The 19691-nt window shown below is 50.8% G+C and overlaps 2 protein-coding genes across 12 annotated transcripts in view; one reads left to right on the top strand and one right to left on the bottom strand.

Moving 5' to 3' along the window:
- The window catches only part of COPZ1 (COPI coat complex subunit zeta 1), a 19317-nt gene extending 12523 nt beyond the window's left edge, over nucleotides 1–6794 (top strand). The window contains exons 4-9 of one of the 5 annotated variants that reach the window (XM_005206091.5): nucleotides 424–515; nucleotides 1662–1717; nucleotides 3015–3092; nucleotides 3251–3302; nucleotides 4482–4575; nucleotides 5396–6794. In XM_005206091.5, the coding sequence (XP_005206148.1) occupies nucleotides 424–515; nucleotides 1662–1717; nucleotides 3015–3092; nucleotides 3251–3302; nucleotides 4482–4575; nucleotides 5396–5721 (698 nt within the window). In that variant the 3' untranslated portion in view covers nucleotides 5722–6794. 5 annotated transcript variants of the gene reach the window in all.
- GPR84 (G protein-coupled receptor 84) lies at nucleotides 515–19691 on the bottom strand. 7 transcript variants are annotated; one of them, XM_059886634.1, is made up of 4 exons: nucleotides 19529–19671; nucleotides 18133–19088; nucleotides 10411–10487; nucleotides 1709–3067 (listed from the first exon to the last, which is right to left on the bottom strand). In XM_059886634.1, exons 2-3 carry the CDS (start codon nucleotides 19078–19080, stop codon nucleotides 10458–10460), a joined length of 978 nt encoding a protein of 325 aa, XP_059742617.1. In that variant the 5' UTR covers nucleotides 19081–19088; nucleotides 19529–19671; the 3' UTR covers nucleotides 1709–3067; nucleotides 10411–10457.

The following is a 19691-nucleotide window of genomic DNA, read 5'->3' as shown; positions in this document are numbered from 1 at the left end:
AGCTACCTGTCTAGTCCCTGGATTTATGAGCCTCACTTGACAAATTTAACTGCAGCTCTGCTTATTGTACCGCATCCATTAGGGCAGGTAAATGGAAGTCTGTAAAGGTGACCGCTCTGCGTTTTCACCTCCGAAGGATCGACTAGTATCCTGTCTCATATACAAGGAGGGAAATAAGGGTAGTAGGGGCGGGGAGCAGTTAGAGAAGGAGATGCTTAGACTCCCCCATTTATACTTGCCTTCTTCTGCTATCACCTGAAAATAAAAAGCAGGTCAACTTTGGTCTTTGTGGGGGTCATTAAGACCCACCTTCTCTCAGCCCCACATAGCTGAATACTAATTCATGGTAACTGCCTTTGCCCTACTTGCAAGTCTCAGACCACCTACTGTTTCCACCTTTGTTCCCCCCACCCATCCCCACAGGTGAAATTGCCCTCTTGGAAGGCCTGACAGTGGTATACAAAAGCAGTATCGATCTCTATTTCTATGTGATCGGCAGCTCCTATGAAAATGAGGTGAGAATCCCCACACTCTGCCATCTCTGCTCTCACCTCCTGAACCGCTGGCAGGCCCTTGTGACTGGTTCTGGGCCCAAGGACTGCTGTGTGCCTTTGGCTTCTGACTGGCTAATGAAGTTGTCCGAGATCCATGTCAGCCTCACAAACATGGCCGAGCAACTAAATCAACCTGGAACGCAAGCTTTCCCAGCTTTCTCTCTGTGTCCGCCTAGGACACACCGTCTATGTTTTGATAACACACTAACATACATTATCAATGGCCTTCCCTGCCTAGTGTTTTTAAGATGGATTTCTGAGTTGTGATCAGGGTTCGCCTGTGAATGAGCCACACCTGACTGAGTTTGGGCCAATTAGGCAATATTCCGGGTCATATTGAAGCCATATATTCTGAGTGGCTCTTTGAAGACTGGGTATAGCCCTAACCTCTTCCCATATGTAGGAAAAACTATTTACCTCAGGTCACAACTTTTAAGGAGAGTAGATAAGTAAAAATAAGCCCCCACATAATTTGAGGCAAAAGTCACAGTTTGAGAAAACCAGTTCTTACTGAATTCTTATCACTGTAAGTGCTTTGTAGAATGCATTGTTATTTAAACCTTGTAGCACCTCTGTGAGTTTTGGGCACTAGTGCCCTCGTTTTATAGATGATTAAACTAAACCTTGAGGAACTGTATGAAATTACTTACATTTGACCACTGTTGGACTACAGATGTGGCTGTTTCATGTGGTTCAACCTGATAACTTTCCCAGGGTCACACATCTAGAAATGCTTCAGCGAGGATTCACGTCCAGATCTGTCTGACTCCAAAGTCCTTGCTGTCTGCACAACTGACTTAAGCTATTGCTTGGTTAATGATTTTTCTAAGACATAGGGTAACACATATACAGTTGGGAAATACACGCAGAAGACTGACAGGAAAGTTGTTTGAACAGTCTGGTCAAAGAGAGACCTCAAATTACAAGATCATGAAGCAGAATTTATTTTTATCTTCTTCCTGTTTTACTCTCACTTCCACCATATGCTGCTGGTCTTTTGTGAAAGCCTGTGTCTTTTGATCCTTAATGAGTTAGAGGGTTTTGTTTTCAGGTAGCAGCTTTCGGGGCCTTGAACTTTATCCTTCTGCTTCTTCTGTCTCCAAATAGCTGATGCTCATGACTGTTCTGAACTGCCTCTTCGACTCATTGAGCCAGATGCTGAGGTGAGCAGGCCATTCTTGACATCTGTTTGGGAGAGAAAGTTGCTCTTCTTCGGGCCCAGGGATTTGTGGGGGCTCAACAGAGGCTGCAAGGAGTTGATTTACCTTGAGAAATTGGGCTTATTATTTCAGAGTAATTTACACTGATGGGGAGGACTGGATGGGGGAGTGTGTTACTCCTGTGGAATAATTCTCCTGAGAGAAAGGATTGGGAGGGAGCAGAATCTTTGCCCCTGTGTCTCCTGTCACATCCTGCTGTGGCTCTGTCGGAGCTCCAAGCACCTCACAGTGTTCTCCTGGGCTTCATTCTTTACATTCAAGATAGAGAAAGGGAAGTGTCCCGGATACGACATCAGCACCTCGGGAATGGAGGCACCACTCCTAATTTTTCATATGCGGCCCTTAGTTGTTCCTTCTATAGAACAGGAAGAATGTGCCTTTTACCCTCTCCTCCCCATCTACCTCCCCGCCATCCTCTACTCCCCACGTAGATGGGCCGTAGAAGAGATATAAGATACTTTTCCTGAAAACATCCAGGGCTCCCCAGTGAGCCCAGTACAGACATCCATCCAGACGGAGCAGAACAGCAGGCGCTCTCAGCCCCACAAAATCAGCAGGGTGAATGGCTCAGATTTCCTCAGGAAGGGGATGATTTATTTCTCAGCCAGGTGAATGAATAGGCTTCATTTCAGTGATCTAGTGAAAGAGTCAAACTGACGGATGTGACTGGCCATGTGCACCAACCACCGGATCTGAGGCTGGTGGATGCTGGGCCCTGGCGGTTCCCAGCCCCCTAGTTGGGCTTCTTTTCAAGGCCTGAGCAGAGCTGGGGAAGGAGACCAGGGGAGGGGAGGGAGCAAGGAGAGTCTTAGAAGGCTTGTCAGAGCTTGAGTGCGAATAGAGTTTGCACTCAGCCCCTCCTCACCTCCTGCCACCTCCAGATTGAGTGTTAGCTCTGTGGATTTCCTTTTTTCCACACACTAATGTCAGTGTTCATGAGCAATGTTGTAAGCAGCATCATAGCAGATAGGAAAGAAAGCATAGCTCTGGAAATCAGCCCTCGAATAGGCAGAAATTGACTGTATGTATATTTTGAATCTCTTTCTTGGCATTCCTGATCCTTACTCAGCAAAGAAGTGTAGGAAGGGTGTTAGGATGGGTTAGCCAGAAAGTTCTTATTCACTTCTTTGTGTGCTTAGTGGAGACATACATTGGTCTAGCTGAGGCTCCCGCAACTCAGACCATGTCCTAGGATCCCTTTCACACCCAGGCTGGGTTTTCTCTTCTCTTGGGGACTCAGGAAAAATGTAGAAAAGCGAGCTCTGCTGGAGAACATGGAGGGGCTCTTCTTGGCTGTGGATGAAATCGTAGATGGAGGGTGAGTTCTCTGCCCTCCCCGGGCCTCCCTGGATCTGGGGTGACGGGTGGGGCCACTGCCCCTGTCCTGAGGCAAGGGGGCTGAGTGACCAGAGTTCCCCCACAGTAAGTTGGTCCTTCAGGACAGAGTGAACAGTGGTCTTTTCTATGTCTCTTCAGGGTGATCCTAGAGAGCGATCCCCAGCAAGTGGTACACCGGGTGGCATTAAGGGTAAGTAGGACTGTGCTTGTTCCCCACAGCCCCCATCCACTCATCCTCCAGGACCAAACCTCCTCAATGATCTAAAGGGTTGGGGCTGGTAGAATACATGTAACTGTCTCCTTCCCTTTCAAATTGTCCTTATCTCAAGGATGGGAAGCAGAAGGAAGGTGTTTCTGTCCCTTACCTGGTACCTAGCATCTCATATAGTCTGCACAGAGTGGACATTTAATACATACTTTTAAAATCAAAGATGAAATAAAGGGAACTTGAATATTGATGGTTCTAAAATGATAAAGGACTTTGAGGTTGGCTGCTTCTTCCTGGGGGAATGAATCCAATCATCTGAGGCAGAGGCTTGTCTTCCTTGTCTTTTAAAGTCTCAGGAAACTGAGGACAGCACCTCTCCATCAGGAAGTACTTATTTGCAGGAACCTCTGTCCTCTTTGGTGCCAGTGGTACCAGAAAGAGGCTTCTGAGTTAACCATAGAAAGCCTCAAGTCATCGAGGTGCAGAGAGAGCCCACCAGCAAATTGTAGGGCTACAGGGAGGCCTGAGCAAAGCCAGTCTCCCCACTCACAGAATGTGCCGGCTCTGACCTCCAGAGTGAAGGCTGACAGTGCTGGGTAATGGGAAATCTTCTCCCTTAACTGTCGTGGGCTCCATTTGCATAGTTTAATCTTCTCCTTTAACATATGTCTCTGTGTGGCAAGAGAGAAGGTCCCCCCACACCCCCATCCGACTCCCTCCTTTCCCTTCTCAGGCTGCTGTTGCAGCAGTTTATTTCTCAAATTAACATGCTGTCGTTACCCATCAGGCCTTGCGGGATCCATTAAACTACCCCGGGCTCCCCCTCATCCTCTCCCTAGCGATATTGATATTCAGGGAAGGTCTTCTCTGACTAGGGAATCAGGTCTCCCACCCCCAAGTTGAGAATCAGATAACCTGCTGATTACCTGGAATGGAATAAATCTTAAGAAGTCCTCCTGCCTTAAAAGAGAAGATGGATGAAATGACCCTTTTTTTTTTTTTTTTTTGCTCACAGTCCCTCTGGCCAAGTAAAATTGTGGCTAGCCAAGTAAAATTGTAGCTGCACTAACTAGTCCCTAGGAGGGACTGAGAAGGTTAGGGCATGTGCCCGTCACTTCAGTTTAAAGGACTACCTCTTCCTTCCTCACTCCCCAACCTCAGTCAGGTCTCACTCCAGCTTTTTTCCACGCTGAACGCTTGTCTCGCTGTGCTGTAGGGAGAAGATGTACCCCTTACGGAGCAGACCGTGTCTCAGGTATGACTTTCTTCTTTCCTCCTCTCCAGAGGGACCGGGTCACTAAAGAGGCCAGCGTAGCATTCCACCCCAGCCCACCAGGCCTGAACTCAGCAGACTAGAGACTGAAGACACATCTTCTTTGGCTCCCACTTAATCCCGAGAACTGGGGCTCATGGCTCATACAGCCCAGTGCTTCCTACCCATCCCAACTCCCATCCCACTTTTCCTATGAGCAGTGGCTGTCAGCCTTGCTCTGCACCCTTCAAACCCTCCCTGCCTGATGCCTCATTCAGTGATTTATTCCCCAGCAGAGGCTTGCCTTAAGCAGATGGTCTGTGTGCATGCACACACACACTCTCTCTTTCTCTTATTATTCAAATGAGGGCTAAGCTGGCAATGCATATTCTAGAATATGCATGCAGGTTTTGCAGATCCATCTTGCTACTTTGCAGATAGATTGTCTACCTGATGGGGGCAGAGGGGGAGGGGCAGGGAGGGATTCTGTTTTCTACCCACTTGGAATTCTCACCAAGAAGTCCATCTGGATGTGGCAACCCCCCTCCTTTTAACATGTATCCAGTAACCCCCAGTTTTTTCTTTCCTCCCAGGTATACCTCTTCTCTCTTCATCCCCCCAGTGGACTTGAATTTTTTTGGAATTTCCCAAACTGACAGTCCTCTAGGGCCTTAGAGAGCTTCTTCCCATCCCTCTACCCTTGGGGATTTTCTATTTGCCAATCTTCTAAGGACAGGGAAGGCAAGTGAGGGGAAGGAGAGCCCCATCCCCACCCCCACCCTGCCCCTCAGCAAGCCCCTCAATGCCGCCCTTGTCCCTGCAGGTGCTACAGTCAGCCAAAGAACAGATCAAGTGGTCCCTCCTTCGGTGAAGACCCCACTGTTCCTGGCTCCTCACCCCCTCAAAAAATCCACGTCGGCTGTGACTTGTCATGCAGTCCCCCAAATGATGCTCTCAGGGTCATCTCGGGGATCACAGGGATCCTTAAATCTCCATCCCGTCTGTTGTTACCTCCTCATTCCCACCCCAAACCCATATGCACTTCCCGTTCCTTCTCCCTGCTTTTGGCAGTTCTGGGAGTCCATCAGGCTCTCAGTGGATTTGGACATGGGCAGGGGCAGCACCCTCTTCCTTTCTCCCCTGGATTAGGCTCCCCTGTATTTTCTCCTCCATTTCTGTGCCCTTTGCTGCAGCTACGCTTCAAAGCAGGAGAAAGAATGTGCTGAGTGTTTTCCTCCCTTTGCCTCTATCCGAACACATATGTCCAGCAAGGGGAGGGAAAGGGAATTCTTTTCTATAGAATGAGTGAGGGTGGGGAGAGGCATATCAGGTCTCTGCCGCAGCCCGGCTGGGCTTGGTATTTTCTCCCATTTCTTCTTACTGCCCAGGTCTCCAGCCTTGGGAAAAAAGACTGGGAACAACTCATAGGCAGGGGACAGCGTGGAAGAAGCAGTGATTTAAATTTTATTGGAGAGGGCCTATAAAATTCTTTATTTCAAACACAGCTGAGTTTTTTTTTACCCCGATCCTGGCTTGTAACTTCAAGACTGCTGTGGTCTGTGAGTGTCCGTTGTGGGAGGGTCTGTCTTTTGGGCCAGTACCTTAACTCTCCACCTTCACTACCCGTGGGATCTCCGCCTGGCTTGTTCTCTCTGTGCCCTGGAGCAAAGCCAGTCCCTGAACTAAAACTCCATTCTAGTCTTGGGAAGGAGAGTTTCTGCTCAGAACAGGGACAGGGTGGAATTTATGACTTGGGCCTCTGGGCTCTCTCAGCCCCTTCTCTCCCCCACATGCATTTCACTCCTCTGCCTTGGGTCTGCAGTCTCTGTCTTCTGCTTAACCCTGTCCTCTCTCTGCCTCAGCCTTACATCCAGGCAGTAGGCCTGGGCGCCTCCCCTCCCTCGGTCACTGAGAGAGGCGCCTTTTTTCAGAAAACCTTGGGGATTTGGATTCCCCCAGGAAGACAGAGGAAGGAACAGCCACTGTTTCGTCTCATCTCTCCCCCGACCCAGAACTTTCCACAAAAAACGTCTCAAGAAATCTTCCTGAGACTTTGAGTTCTGCCCCACCGACTAACTGCCAATTCTCCAAGAGTGTGGGCGGATAACTGGGCATCCATCCGTGAGGGGGCATTTCTGTGTAAGAGATACATGGAGTCAGGATGGTAGCCACCTTCATATACTGCTCTGTGCAAAGAGGAATAAAACATTTCTTTTTCCAAACTGCCTTTGTGTGATGTTTGTGTTCCCCTTCCTCTCTTTTTGGCAGCTGCTCCTGTTCCTCTAAACGCCACCCCCCCTTGCTCCCCATCTTATAATATTTCTTCCTTCCTACCTCAGAGACTCCCCAGCATTCTGCGCCCCCATCCCTAATTTACGGGGCTGTTTGCCTCCTTGGCATCTCTCCGTCCACTCTCCTGGAAATTGGCGCCAGGGGTGGGGTGGGGATGGTATTTTCTCAGTGGGAGTCCCAGGGAATGGAGTGCTCCCCCCGCCACCCCCAAAGCCAGCTGCCTGCTCCCGCCTCAGCCATTAGTAACCCGGAGACGCGCACCTGCGTGGGGGCTCGCCTGCAGCCCCGGCTCCCTTCCTGCACCTCCCTCTCCCGCTCCGAAATGGCGCTGAGCGGGTTATTTATCGGAGCCAGCACTGCTCCAGAAGGTCAGGACGGTGGTGTAAATAACCTCTCCTCGCCATTTCCCCATCCCTCCAGAGCCTGCTCCCCACCCCCTCCTCCACCTTTATTCGCACAAATGAATGTGGCTGGGCTGGCGCAGAGCCTGGCCCTGCATCTTAATGGGGCGGTGAGCTCACAAGATGGATTTAGCTGGGGGTTTTATGGTTGCCTCGGCGACAGGAGAATGCTTTGGTTTTCTTTCCCCCTTCCTCTGCAGGATTTGAAGGGGGGGTGGAGTGTGGGGAGCCCTTCTCTGCACTGCAATTTTAAGGGTCTCTGCAGTCACCTCTACTGCTCATGAGAATGGGCCTGTAACTTCAGGATTAGGCAACAGAGACAGGAAAGGTTGAGGGAAGGAAGGTAACCAGAGGGAGAAGCCTCTCCAGCATCAATGATGCCTGAAACATAGAGGTGTCGTCTTGCCTGCTCTTTGAGAATCTAGCAATTCAGCTCAGCCACTGTGGGACCCCAGGGCCCGGGGTCCCCCTCAGCAAAGAGGGAAGAAAAAAATGCTTGGGTATAGCACTCTGCAATCCTGCACTGAGAGTTGGGGTACAGGGGGCTGGATTAAGGCTAGGGATTTTTGTCTTGCCCATCTAAGCTGGGGGAAAAGCAGTGTTCAGGCATTAAAGTTACCACCCTAATCCTCCGGGCTTCCCTTGTGGCTCAGCTGGTAAAGAGTCCACCTGCAATGTGGGAGACCTGGGTTTGATCCCTGGGTTGGTAAGGTCCCCTGGAGAAGGGAAGGGCTATCCACTCTAGTATTCTGGCCTGGAGAATTGTCTCTGGGGTTGCAAAGAGCCTGGAGAATTGTCCGTGGGGTCCCAAAGAGTTGGACACAACTGAGCGACTTTCACCCTAAACCTCCTACTCATCACCCAACATGGACCTTGCTGGAGTTGGGGGCTGCCAGACACGACTGAATATGCACGAGATCAGCAATGGTGTGGAGAGTACTGTTCTATCCAGTTCTCAAACTTGGAATTCTCTGAGCTTGTTTTCCCAGCCTGGCCTGCTGTGAACTTTTCCTGCCTTCTGTTTTGCACTAGGAATGGAACTCTGGTGCCCTGGCCTACACAGTCCTCTGGCCAACAATGCTTTTTCAGGACAATGAGCAAGCCCTCCCCCAACACTGACTGAAGCAGAGACTGAGGAGTAGGGTCTGATTCTCTCCTTCCCTTGGTCTTTCTCTGTCTGATTCTGGGCCTCTGTCTCTGTTTGTGAGCCTTTCCCTCTTCCCCAGGGGATCCTGGGAACCCCTCCTCCCTCCTGTCTCCCCCTCCTCCCCTTTGGCTGGGAAAGTGACTAGAGCCTGAATAGTGCCAGACACCTGCCTGCCAGATGTGGCGATTCCCTATTCTTCTCTCCCTCCTCCCCAAATGTCTATCCTTTCCCCACCCCACTGAGCTCAGGCAGAGGGAGCCCCCCTACAGGGTGATTTAGTGCTGCAGCCCCTCTTCCTCAGTGCCCCCTCCAGTTCCTAGCTCTCCCCCTGGTGCCCATGCTCCCACTTTTTTCCACCTGGTACAGCCTCCTCCTGCTCCCAACCCCGGGGTGCTGGCTTCAGCTTCAGCTGGTAAGCTTCAGCTCCTGGACTGGAGAATGAATGGGTGGGGCAGAGGTGACTGGCCTCTTTTTCACCCATGGGAGAGTACATCAGCTTGGCTGAGGACAGTGGCAGCCAGAGCTGATGTCATTCTCACTGGTGAGGTGGGGAGGGGAGGAGGGGGTGAGCGGGGAGAGAACTAGCACTCCAAGACTTACTGCAGAGGTCTGTGAGACCTCCCCAGGTAGGCAGGAGAGCTCAGAATTGTGGCTGCCTGGTAGATATCACATCACGTCTCCGGCTGGGTCTCCAGATCTTGTCTGGATCTGTGTCTCAATATGACTCAGTAAATGCCCTTCAGCTCCTCCCCTTCAGACTTATCCAAAACACACTTAAAGGGAACCCTTAGTCCTTACCCTTCTCTCTTCAGTGTTTGCCCTTCAGTATCTTTTTTCTATTAATCTCTCTTCCCTCCCATTTCACCCTCTTCAATTTGTTGAATTTCCCTCCCGGTCACCTGGCCTCTCCCAACTCCATCCATCCCATATCACAACACAATATGATCCCAGACCTCCTACCAAAGCAGAGACTCATACAAAGTCACTCATTTCTCCTTTCCATCCCTCTTTGCAATCTGACAGTCCCCCTGGGCCAGACAGAGAGCTCTGAGGTGGGGGTTGGGTAAAGGATGGCTGAGTTGAAGAACAGCAGAGGCAGGACAGGCAGATGAAGGGTCCAAGGAAGTAGGAGAGGTGGAAGGAATGGGACAGAAAGATGGAAAGAGAAAAAGACTGCGACACAAAGAGAGTTGAGGGTTAGCAGCAAGCCAGCATAGCAAACTGCATAAGAGAAACCCACACAAAGAGAGCAAAGCTGGGAGCAGGGGGAATGGAAAGATGGAGACAGGAAAGTCATAGCAAGAGAAGGCAGCTAGGGAGGGGCCAGGCAAGGAGCAGCCTGGCCCTCCTGGGCCCCCTCACACTGCTGGGCCATAAATCTTGTGTATGCGTGCATGTGTGTCTGTCTGTCCGTCTGTGTGCCTGAGTGCAGGGCACAGGCGTAGAGGGGTGTCTGGTGAGGGTAGAGATGATCCCCACAATATTATTCTCCTATTTCTTTCAGCTGCCTCCTTCCTTGAGGCACCCCATACCTATACACCCCTCAACCAGTATTCCTGATGCTCCAGGAGCCATCCCCAAGGTATTTCCAGGATTCCAAGGAATCCAGGCTTTTTCACTTGGAATGCAGGCCTGCTGGAATGTGCAGTTAGGATCTGTAGCATCAAGAGGCCCCATCACCTCACTGCCCACCCCCATGCCTGCTCACCAGCTGCTCCTGTCCATCTTCTCCTCCCACTCTCCTTGTATCTCTCCCTCCTCCACACTGACCCCTCCCCCAGCCTCTGACCCCCAGCCGCCTGGGGCCTGGGTTGGAGGGGAGACAAAGACAGGATTTATTACCGGGATAGAGAAGCAGCCAGAGACCAGGGCTGAGGGCAATGGCTGACCTCCCTGGATGGGAGGGAGTGCTTGGCCAGATGCTGGAAGGTGGAAAGCCTGGGTTCTAGTGGCTCCTGCTCACAACACTCGCCCCCTCACCCTTTCCCCTACTCAAACCTTGCTTTCTCCTTTGTTCTTGAAGATTGAGGAAAGAGAGGATGGCCTCAGGTGATTTTAGGACCTTGAAGAACAACCTGGGAGAAGAGAAGACGGGAGACGGATGTCTTATGGATACTGGGGAGGATCTGGAAACCAGGCAGCAATCAGGTTCCTATTATTTCCTGGACTAGAAAGGAGTTCAGGTTTAGTAATGCAACAGATGAAATGAGATGCAGACGTATCCCCCAATCTAGAGGGACTTCTCCAGAACAGGCCCTGATTGCCAGCAAAGAGGGAATAAAGGTGACTGTAGATCTTGAAAGATGGAAGATACCATCTCACCTGAAATCAAAGGAAGAAATAATATTCCCCAAGAGTAACTAGCTCCTGATGGCTCAGATAGTAAAGAATCTGCCTGCAAAGCAGGAGACCTGGGTTCAGTCTCTGGGTCTGGAAGATCCCCTGGAGAAGGGAATGGCAACCCACTCCAGTATTCTTGCCAGGAGAATTCTATGGACGAGCCTGGTGGGCTATAGTCTAAAGAGTCAGAGTCGGACACGACTGAGCAATTAACACTTGCTAGCTCCAGTCCCTTTGAGAAGACCTGCCTCCCTGAGATCCCCCACTGCCTACTGAGAGGATGCGGAGCAGCTGGACCCTGCCTTTACAGTAAATAGACTATTGGCCCGAAACTGTCTCTACTCAGCAGGCAGGGTGTGTGCTCAAGGAGAGGGAATGGTGTGATCCAGGAGTTTCCGAGAAACTAGACCATATATTTTTCAGTGGACAGCTCCTGCAGCTTCCCTAGCCGCCCTTGGAGCCCCACTAGCCCTCCAGAATCTCAGCATGTCAGAGGCCTCCAAAAACCCAACTCTGAAGCTGCACCACTTCCAACTCCTGGTTCCCCCTCCCTGACATCCTGCTTTCTGCCTTCACCCCACTGTTTCAGGAGAAGGATGCTCGGATGAATTACCTCCAAGTGAAAAAAGGATGGAGGGAAGAGAAACCAAGGCAACTGGGAGCTTCTTGTCTGTCTACCAGTCTCTCAACACAGCCCCACCAAACCATTCCTACCCAGGGGCTGATGAAGGAGACCATCTCGTGGTTTCTTTTTAAATTCTGCAAGCTGAAACCATCCTCTTAATTCTCAATGGAAAGCCCAAATTTGGAAATTTCAGTGGGAAAGGCTCATGGGTTGGGAGCAGAGACTGGGAAAGGACAAAAGAATGGCGGGGCAGGGGTGGGTGGGTGGGAGGATTTGCACAGGGTAAGGAAAAAAATAGGAAAATGGAGAAGTGAGCATCTCCAGCATCTCGTTTTTCCTGGCTCCCCCTTCCCCCAATTGAGAAGGCAGATTTACAGCCCTGGTTTGGGGAAGGGGGGTAAGCATAAGGAAGACAGATCTGCAGTTCTGCCCTCTGAGTGTCTGGGTACTTAGCTTTAACTCCCCCATTAGCATCAATCCCCATCTTGCTGCCCATCCGTCTTCTGACATCAGCTCCTTCCCCTCTCTGTAGCCCAGGCTTTCTGACCCTAAGTGGCTCTTAAAGGGCCAGTCTAGACCTTTCTCTCCCTCCCTTCTCACACTACAGGCAGCACAGTCTGGGGGTGTGTGTGTGTGTTTATGTGCAGCCATCCTTGCTGAGGCCAGAGTGGATGGGAGGCCCACTGTGTACATGTGGAGGGAGGGGGCAGCTCTTCCCTAGCTCCCTCTGGTCTCTTTAGGTTCCTCTATATCAGGGACCCCCATCTTTGTTCACTACCTCCCCAAGCCCAGAGAAAGCCCTCCAGTTGAGCTGAGAGTCACAGACATGGCTCCTAAAGCTGAGGGCTGGAGAAGTCATGTAGATCCACAGGGAAGATCCTCTCTCCCTCTCTCATTTCCTGGAGGCCCAGGGCAAGGGGTATCCTGAATTACTGGCTGTTTTTAATTCTCAGCCAGCAGCGGGGGTGGATAGGCTGAGACTCCTAGGAGATGCCCTGAGCCCCACATTCCTGGCCTCCTTTCCCAGGGACCCAGGCTGTGGTGGTGGTGGTGGGGTGGCATTTCAAATCTTCCTCTCTCTGTGAGGGAAATGACAAGCCAGAGAAACCTGCCTCCACATTTACTGGCTCCTCTTTTTTATTCCTCAGCAACTGAGTTTAGGGGGTAACAGGGGAAACTGGCTTCTCCCCATTTCTCTCCATCTTCTACAGAAAATGCTGTAACTGCACTCCAGGGGCTATAAGAATGCCAGGATGATTGGAAAGTTCCTCCCCCATCAGCCTTCAATCCTTTCTGCTGCAAAGCTCTGCAGTCCTCTGAGGGGCTTTCCAGGATAGTCAAAGCCCCTTCCTGATATCTGAAACCCACTCCCCACCTCACTCAGTGTTCCCTTCTCTGGCTCAGGATGAGAGAGAACTGGTAGGTGGGGGGGCTTGGGAAAGTGGCCACTCTAAAAATAGGAGCCCCCAGCTGCACCCCCCACCAACGGCCCCTTATTTATCACCTTCCAAACCTCACTCTCAAAGAAGCATAAATATTCCTAATTCCTGAAGGCCAGCCCTGAACTCATAAATTTAACTGGGGAGGTGGGCAAGGGGAGGAGTGAGGTGTGGGGAAGGGGAGCCTACTGCAGCCTTGAGGAAACCGAACATCTCCTGGGGGCGGTGTCTGACTTATCCCCAGGCTGACGCCTGTGGGTCTTCGTTGAGAGGAGGAGTTGCGGCTCTCAATATTTCCTCTAGGAATTAGCCTTTTCTCACTCCCCGCCCCGAAATAAAAACCAAACTTAGTTCTGTCTTCTCGATTAGTTCTCCATCCCTCTTTCCTTGCTACTACCTTCTAGTTCTTTCCTGCGCCCCTCTTGCCTCTCTGCTGCGCTTTTCTCTACGCCTTTGCTCCTCCAAGTCTCTCCCTTTTCAGAACCATTGTCTGAAGAGGAAATTTTCATCTCTTGTTCTGTCTGGATAGTGAGGTTTGAAGAGAAAATTTTCATCCCTTGTTCTGTCTGGATAGTGAGGTTTGAAGAGAAAAGTCCCCCTCTGTGCCCCCATCTCCCCGCTTCTGCCCATTAGCTCCCTCAAACGCGCCCTTTTCAGTCTTCTCACACCCTCCCTTTCTCTCCTTCCGCCTTCCTTTCTCCTCAGTCTTCCTTTTCCTCTGTCACTCACTTCGCCTCCTCAGTTTCCCCTTCAGCTCAGGATTCTCTCTCCCTCTCCAGTCTTCTTTTCTCTCCCTACTGTACCCCATCCTACCCAGCGGATTCCTCAGGTCCTATTTACCCCTTCAGACCCCCTCATCTGCTTCAGTTACTACCACCACCACACCCCATTTTCCTCTCCCAATGGATGAAAGAGGAGGAGAAAGCTTGAGGAATAGGTATAGGGAATGCGGTTCCAGGAGGGGAGGGAGAGCAAGGAGAGAAAAAGCAGAGGAGAGGGAGACGGAAGCGGTGCAGAGGGGAGGGGCGTCCTCACTCCCCAAGCGGCGCCCCCCTCTCCCCGCCGCCACTGAGCCATAAATCAGAGCTAAGGCGGTTTGGCCAATGGTAGAGTGACTCGTAAATCGGCCTGTCAAGATCAGCCAATGAGAGGCGGCGTTAAATCAAGTCCTGTCAGCGCTTGGCCAATGAAAGGCCCTGGGCTGACCATAAATCTGCCTGTAAGAGACAGAGAAAGAGAGAGAGTGTGCGTACGAGCGAGAGCTGCAGGGGCGGGGGATAGGGGAGGGGGCGGGGGAGAGCGGGCGGGGTGCAGGCGCGAGAGAAAGAGCTGCGGAGAAAAAAGGGCGATAACGGAGGTACAAGCGCTGAAGACAGCGTAGAGGAGAGACGGACAGATGGAGAGAGACAAAGAGAAGCCTTGCGAGATAGCGTCAGAAAGTCAGCGATAGAGCTGGGGCTCCGGCGGGAGACTGACAGAGATAAAGAAAAAAAAGAGAGACCGACACTGACACCCTCAGGAGGGCCCCCGTGAAACAGTTCCCCAAGACAAATGCATACACTTGCCCGAGATACGCGTGAGCTCCGCACCACGAGGGACCTCGTGCGTGGACACGCGCGCCGTGCACACACGCAAGAGAGAGAACAAGCCTGAGGCATAATCTTCCTTCTCTTTTCCCCTCACTCAGCGCCTATGGAGATTAGGGGTGGGGTATATGTGTGGGGCTGTTGAGGGTGAGAGAGGAGGGGGTTACTTTCTCGCTATGATGTGTCCCGTTTGTTCTCAGACTCTAGGGTTTCCCGTGTCCTCTTGAGTCATTTTTTCCAGTGACTGAGGATTGGGAAGTCCCTCCTGAGGTCTAACTTCAATCCTTATTGCTGCTCATTTCTACTTGCCAAAGCTTTTGAATCGCCTTCAAATAATATGAAAAGTGGAGCCTTTTACAACCCCTGCAGAGAACTCTCAACTTTGAGAATCTTAGAAGGTCTGAGCAGGAAGGATTTTTAGGGGTCATCTGATCACTTGATTCTAGTTATAGAAAAGTTTCGGTCTTACTGTGGTTAGACATGTAGACTGGTACTAAAGTCAGACTTTCAGTTCTCAAATCATGGTCATATCACTTACTAACCCTTAGACTTTAGACAAATGGCTTGCCCTATTTGTGCATTATTTATTTATTTTTTAAGCAAAAGATTATAATAGTTATGCTCAGATGCTCAGTCGTGTCCAACTCTTTGTGACTCCCGTGGACTGTAGCCCACCAGGCTCCTCTGTACATGGGGTCTTCCAGGCAAGAATACTGAAGTGGGGTGCCATTTCCTCCTCCAGGGGATCTTCCCAACCCGGGGATCGAACTCGAGTCTCTTACATCTCCTGCATTGGCAGGTGGATTCTTTACCACTGGCACCACCTGGGAAGCTCATTATAATAGATACCTTATGGTAAATTTTGTGAAGATTACGCAAAATAATATATTTACAGGATTTAGGACAGTATAAGGTGCATGGTAAGAGTGCATCCCCACTTGCATCTTTGTACAGATGATAAAACCTGAGGTCCAAGATGACTCAGGTTCCTGCTCCAATTCACAGAACAAATTATCAGAGAGCCTTGACTTGAGCCCTGGTATCTATACTCCCAGACCAATGATCTTTATTGGTCTTGCTGTTCACCCCTACCTGTCTGGACCCCCAGCTCAGTCACCTGAACTTGATTCAGTACAGGCTGCTGTGATTTTTGTGGAAGGAGGACACTCAAAAATACATGTTGCTTATTAGGAAGCAGGACTCTTGGGCCCTGGAGGTGTGTTGAACGTGAGGGTATCAATTTGTCTACTCTGACTATGGTTCTTTCTGCTCTCATCTTCTCTCTGGACATTGTTCTCTCAAACCATGGACTTATGGGCAGGGAAGGGATACATGCAGCCAGAGCAGTGTCACCATCAACATGACTCACATTCTATCCACAGTGCCCACTCTTTTCCCCCCACCCCAGCTAGGTAGACAGTACATATCTCATGAATAATAAGTGTCTAATTATTCACTTTTCTTCCTAAACTTTGGGCAAAAAGGAGGGGTGGGGATTCCTGGATCTCTGCCCTTACTGGCCAGGAGGGTGGTAGTATCTCTGGACTCCCTGTCTTGCGATACCTTCTGTCCTCACAGGGAAGCCAGAAGGGAAACACAGAGAACCAGCGTCACCTGGTGGCCACAGGTGCTTTGAGTTCATGCATGTGCACACGGATGACAGGATATCCGTCACACTGGAGGAAGGGAGTGGTGTGACCTCCCCTTAGCCTGGCCCCTGGGCCTTCTTAACTAGAGTCTTTTTGTAACTTTTGTAACCCAGGATGACAAGAGCAAGTCTGAGGGAAGAGGAGGGGCCAGGACCCAGGTGAATTAACTCCAAGCAGTGTGACCCTGCTAGGGCAGCTAGAATGCCTACCTGCCACTGCGTTGGTTAAGCTCAGTTCCATTTCCACAGAGAGAGGAGTTCTCCCCCATGTCCATTCTCTTTGGACTGAGCAAGGGTCAGGGGGCTGGACTCAACTGGAGTGGCTATCAAAGTTGGATTTCAAAACTTTTTTGTGTTGAAAAAAAAAAAACTGTTTGTTGTGATGGGTCATCCTGGCAGCAGTAGCTAGAGTGGGGGCCGTTTCTGGGAAGTTAAACAAATCAGTTCAGTTGCTCAGTCATGTCCGACTCTTTGCGCCCCCATGAACAGCAGCACACCAGGCCTCCCTGTCCATTACCAACTCCCGGAGTCTACCCAAACCCATGTCCACTGAGTCGGTGATGCCATCCAACCATCTCATCTTCTGTTGTCCCCTTCTCCTCCTGCCTTCAATCTTTCCCAACATCAGGGTCTTTTCAAATTTGAGTCAGCTCTTCGCATCAGGTGGCCAAAATATTGGAGTTTCAGTTAAACAAAAAGGCAGGCTAATAGGGACTTTACTGGTGGTCCAGTGGTTAAGAATTCTCCTTGTAATAATTCAGGGGACACAAGGTCGATCCTTGTTCAGGGAGCTAAGATCCTACATGCTGCAGAGCTCACCACAGCTAGAGAGTCTGAGCACCGCAAGGAGAGATCCTTCATGCTGCAACTAAGATCCGTGGCAACCAAATAAAAAAATATTAAAAAAAAAAAAAAGAAGAATTGGTTGTCTGGCATCTGCTAAGGGTGTGCATGCATGCTCAGTCTCTTCAGTCGTGTCCGACTCTTTGCAATCCTATGGACTGTAGCCTGCCAGGCTCCTCTGTCCATGGGATTCTCCAGGCAAGAATACTGGAGTGGGTTGTCATGCCCTCCTCCAGGGGATCTTCCTGACCCAGGGATTGAACCGGTGTCTCTTATGTCTCCTGCATTTGCAAGTGGGTTCTTTACTGCTAGCACCACCTGGGAAGCTAATGGTAATTGATTTTTTTTTTTTTTTAAAGAGGCAGGCTAGTCCTCTTAAACCAACTCACATGATTTATACCTGGAAACCCCTCAGCTGAAGGCTGTCCCAAGTTTCTGCTTCCTGCCCCTGCTCTGACTTATATCCCGCCAAAGCCTAGAAAATCCCATGGACGGAGGAGGCTGGTAGGCTGCAGTCCATGGGGTTGCGAAGAGTCGGACACTTCACTTTCACTTTTCACTTTCATGCATTGGAGAAGGAAATGGCAACCCACTCCAGTGTTCTTGCCTGGAGAATCCCAGGGACGGGGAAGCCTGGTGGGCTGCCGTCTATGGGGTCGCACAGAGTCGGACACGACTGAGGCGACTTAGCAGCAGCAGCAAACCCTCAACTATTAGGTTCCAGCTGCAAACCAACCCTGGCCTATTTTCTTCTTCCCCACAGATCACACCTGAACATGAAGAGGATAGAATTCATTTATTAATAATTAATAATGCATCTTGAGCAGCCTAGGGCTGAAATGTTGAGTGAAGCGTGGAGAGGCCGGGTTTGGGAAGTTTGAGGGGTGGTTGTCCATGAAAATTCCCACAGATCTCACTTTCACCTATTCCTATAACAGCTGGCCACCTTAGTTCTGGAAGAGACAATCCCAGATTCTGGTGACTGGGGACACAGTTTTAATGGAACCTATGGAAACTCTGGGGCCCTCGTCTCAGGAGGGAGCCGTAGGCTTGGCGGAACTGGCGGTTCATGGCTGCGTACAGCACAGGGTTGATGCAGCCATTAAGCCAGGTGAGGTTGGCAGCGAGCATGTGGACAACTCGGGGAGCCTGGACCTTGGCATCCAGGATGTTGAGTAGCAAGAAAGGGATGTAGCTCAGGGTGAAGCAGAGGAACACAGCAAAACACATCCGGGTTACCTTCCCAAACTCTGATGGAGAGTCCTGAGCTCTCTGGGCTCCTTTAGTTGTCCTGGCCTTGGCAGCCACTCCTGGAGGGTTTTTCTCTGCCATCTGCTTAGCTGCCTTACTGTTGCTCTGGTCCCTGACTTCTGATGAGTCTCCTTCCAGGGTCTGGGTGGTGGCAGCACTGACTGGCTCAGATGAAATCCCCTCGCTGGGTCCTCCTGATGCCAGCCCACTGTCTAGCTCCTGGAAACGACCAGGCACGGCCTCGTGTGCCCCAGCCACATGGTTGGAACGGATGCTTGCCTGGCGCAGCTTGTACTGATTCATTGCCTGTGCTGCTCGCTTCACCTGCTGGTGGATGAGGCAATAGAAGACACCGACACTGCTGAGCCCAACCACAAAATAGATGCCCATGAGGATGGTGGTGTAGGGCTGGCCTCGGATGCGATCAAAGCTGCAAGTGCAGACTACGGGCACCAAGATATAGATTGGCCAGAGGGGAGCGAAGCTGGCCACAGCCACCACCCAGGTGCTCACCAGTGCCAGCACTATGCCCTTGGCACTGAAAACTTGGGGAAAGAGCTTAGGGTGGGCAATGAGGAGATAGCGCCCCAGGGCGATGAGGCAGAGGGTGAGGATGGAGACAGAGTTGGATACAAAAAGGAGGAACCCAAAGATCTGGCAGAAGGTGGCACCGGTGCGCCAGTGCAGGTGGAGGTAGGTGTCCACCGAGAAGGGCTGGAGAAGGGTGCAATAGAGCAGATCAGCCACTGTGAGGTTGGCGATGAGCAGGTTGAAGCGGGTTCGGAGCTTGGGCTGGATGGCCAAGGCCAGCAGGGTGAGCACGTTGCCCACCGTGCCCGTCACGGCCACCACAATTCCCCAGCTAACTGCCACGTAACGATAGCCCAGCACAGACTCATGGTAGCAGGAGAAGTTGACGTCAGAAGCGTTCCACATGATGGAAGCTGAGAGTGGTGGGGAGAAGAGGCAGTCACAACGTGACCTTGAACTCAGATCTCTCGAATAACTCTGGGCTTCCAGGCACCTGAACTGTTTGTGCCAGGAGCTCCAGAGCCATTCCCAAGCCTTTTCATCCCAAGATCCCCAACCTCCTCTTTCCCATTCTCAAAGATTTTCCCAAATGTTTATCTATTTTATCTATGAAGTTTCTGTCTACTCCCATCTCCAAGCCTTTTCAATATCCATCCAGATACTCTCCCCTGTCCTTTAAGACCACCCAGGAGTCCCCTCTCCTCTGTATTCATAACAGTCCTATCTGTCTATAGTCCCTTCTGCCACACACACATAACAGGCCTCAGTTTTTTTTATTGTTTGTTTGTTTGTTTTTACCACCTGGGAGATGAGACAGAGAATATAAAAGTATATCCACCGCAAAAGTACTCACCTGAGTCTCCTAGCCTTCAAATCTCTCTTCAGCGGAAGACGTTCAACTCACTCAAAGCACAGTCCTTTCTGGTGGGCAGTCAGGCTTCAAACAGGAGGTGCTCTGCTCCTATTATACTGGCCTGAAAGAACAAGAAACTCCCCAGTTACCCAACCTCAGCCAC

This window comes from Bos taurus, chromosome 5 (assembly GCF_002263795.3).
Source record: "Bos taurus isolate L1 Dominette 01449 registration number 42190680 breed Hereford chromosome 5, ARS-UCD2.0, whole genome shotgun sequence".
Lineage (NCBI taxonomy): Eukaryota > Metazoa > Chordata > Mammalia > Artiodactyla > Bovidae > Bos > Bos taurus.
Note: the sequence above shows the minus strand (reverse complement) of the source record. Positions and strands in the feature narration are given on the sequence as shown.

Bases quoted from the DNA above. Each gene is read 5' to 3' on its own strand.
- GPR84 (XM_059886630.1), bottom strand. From the start codon at position 19,080: ATGTGGAACGCTTCTGACGTCAACTTCTCCTGCTACCATGAGTCTGTG. The intron at 14,507-18,132 runs GTAACCCGGATG...TAATCTCCATAG, and splicing joins CTCCATCAGAGTTTGGGAAG to GCGCTGAGTGAGGGGAAAAG.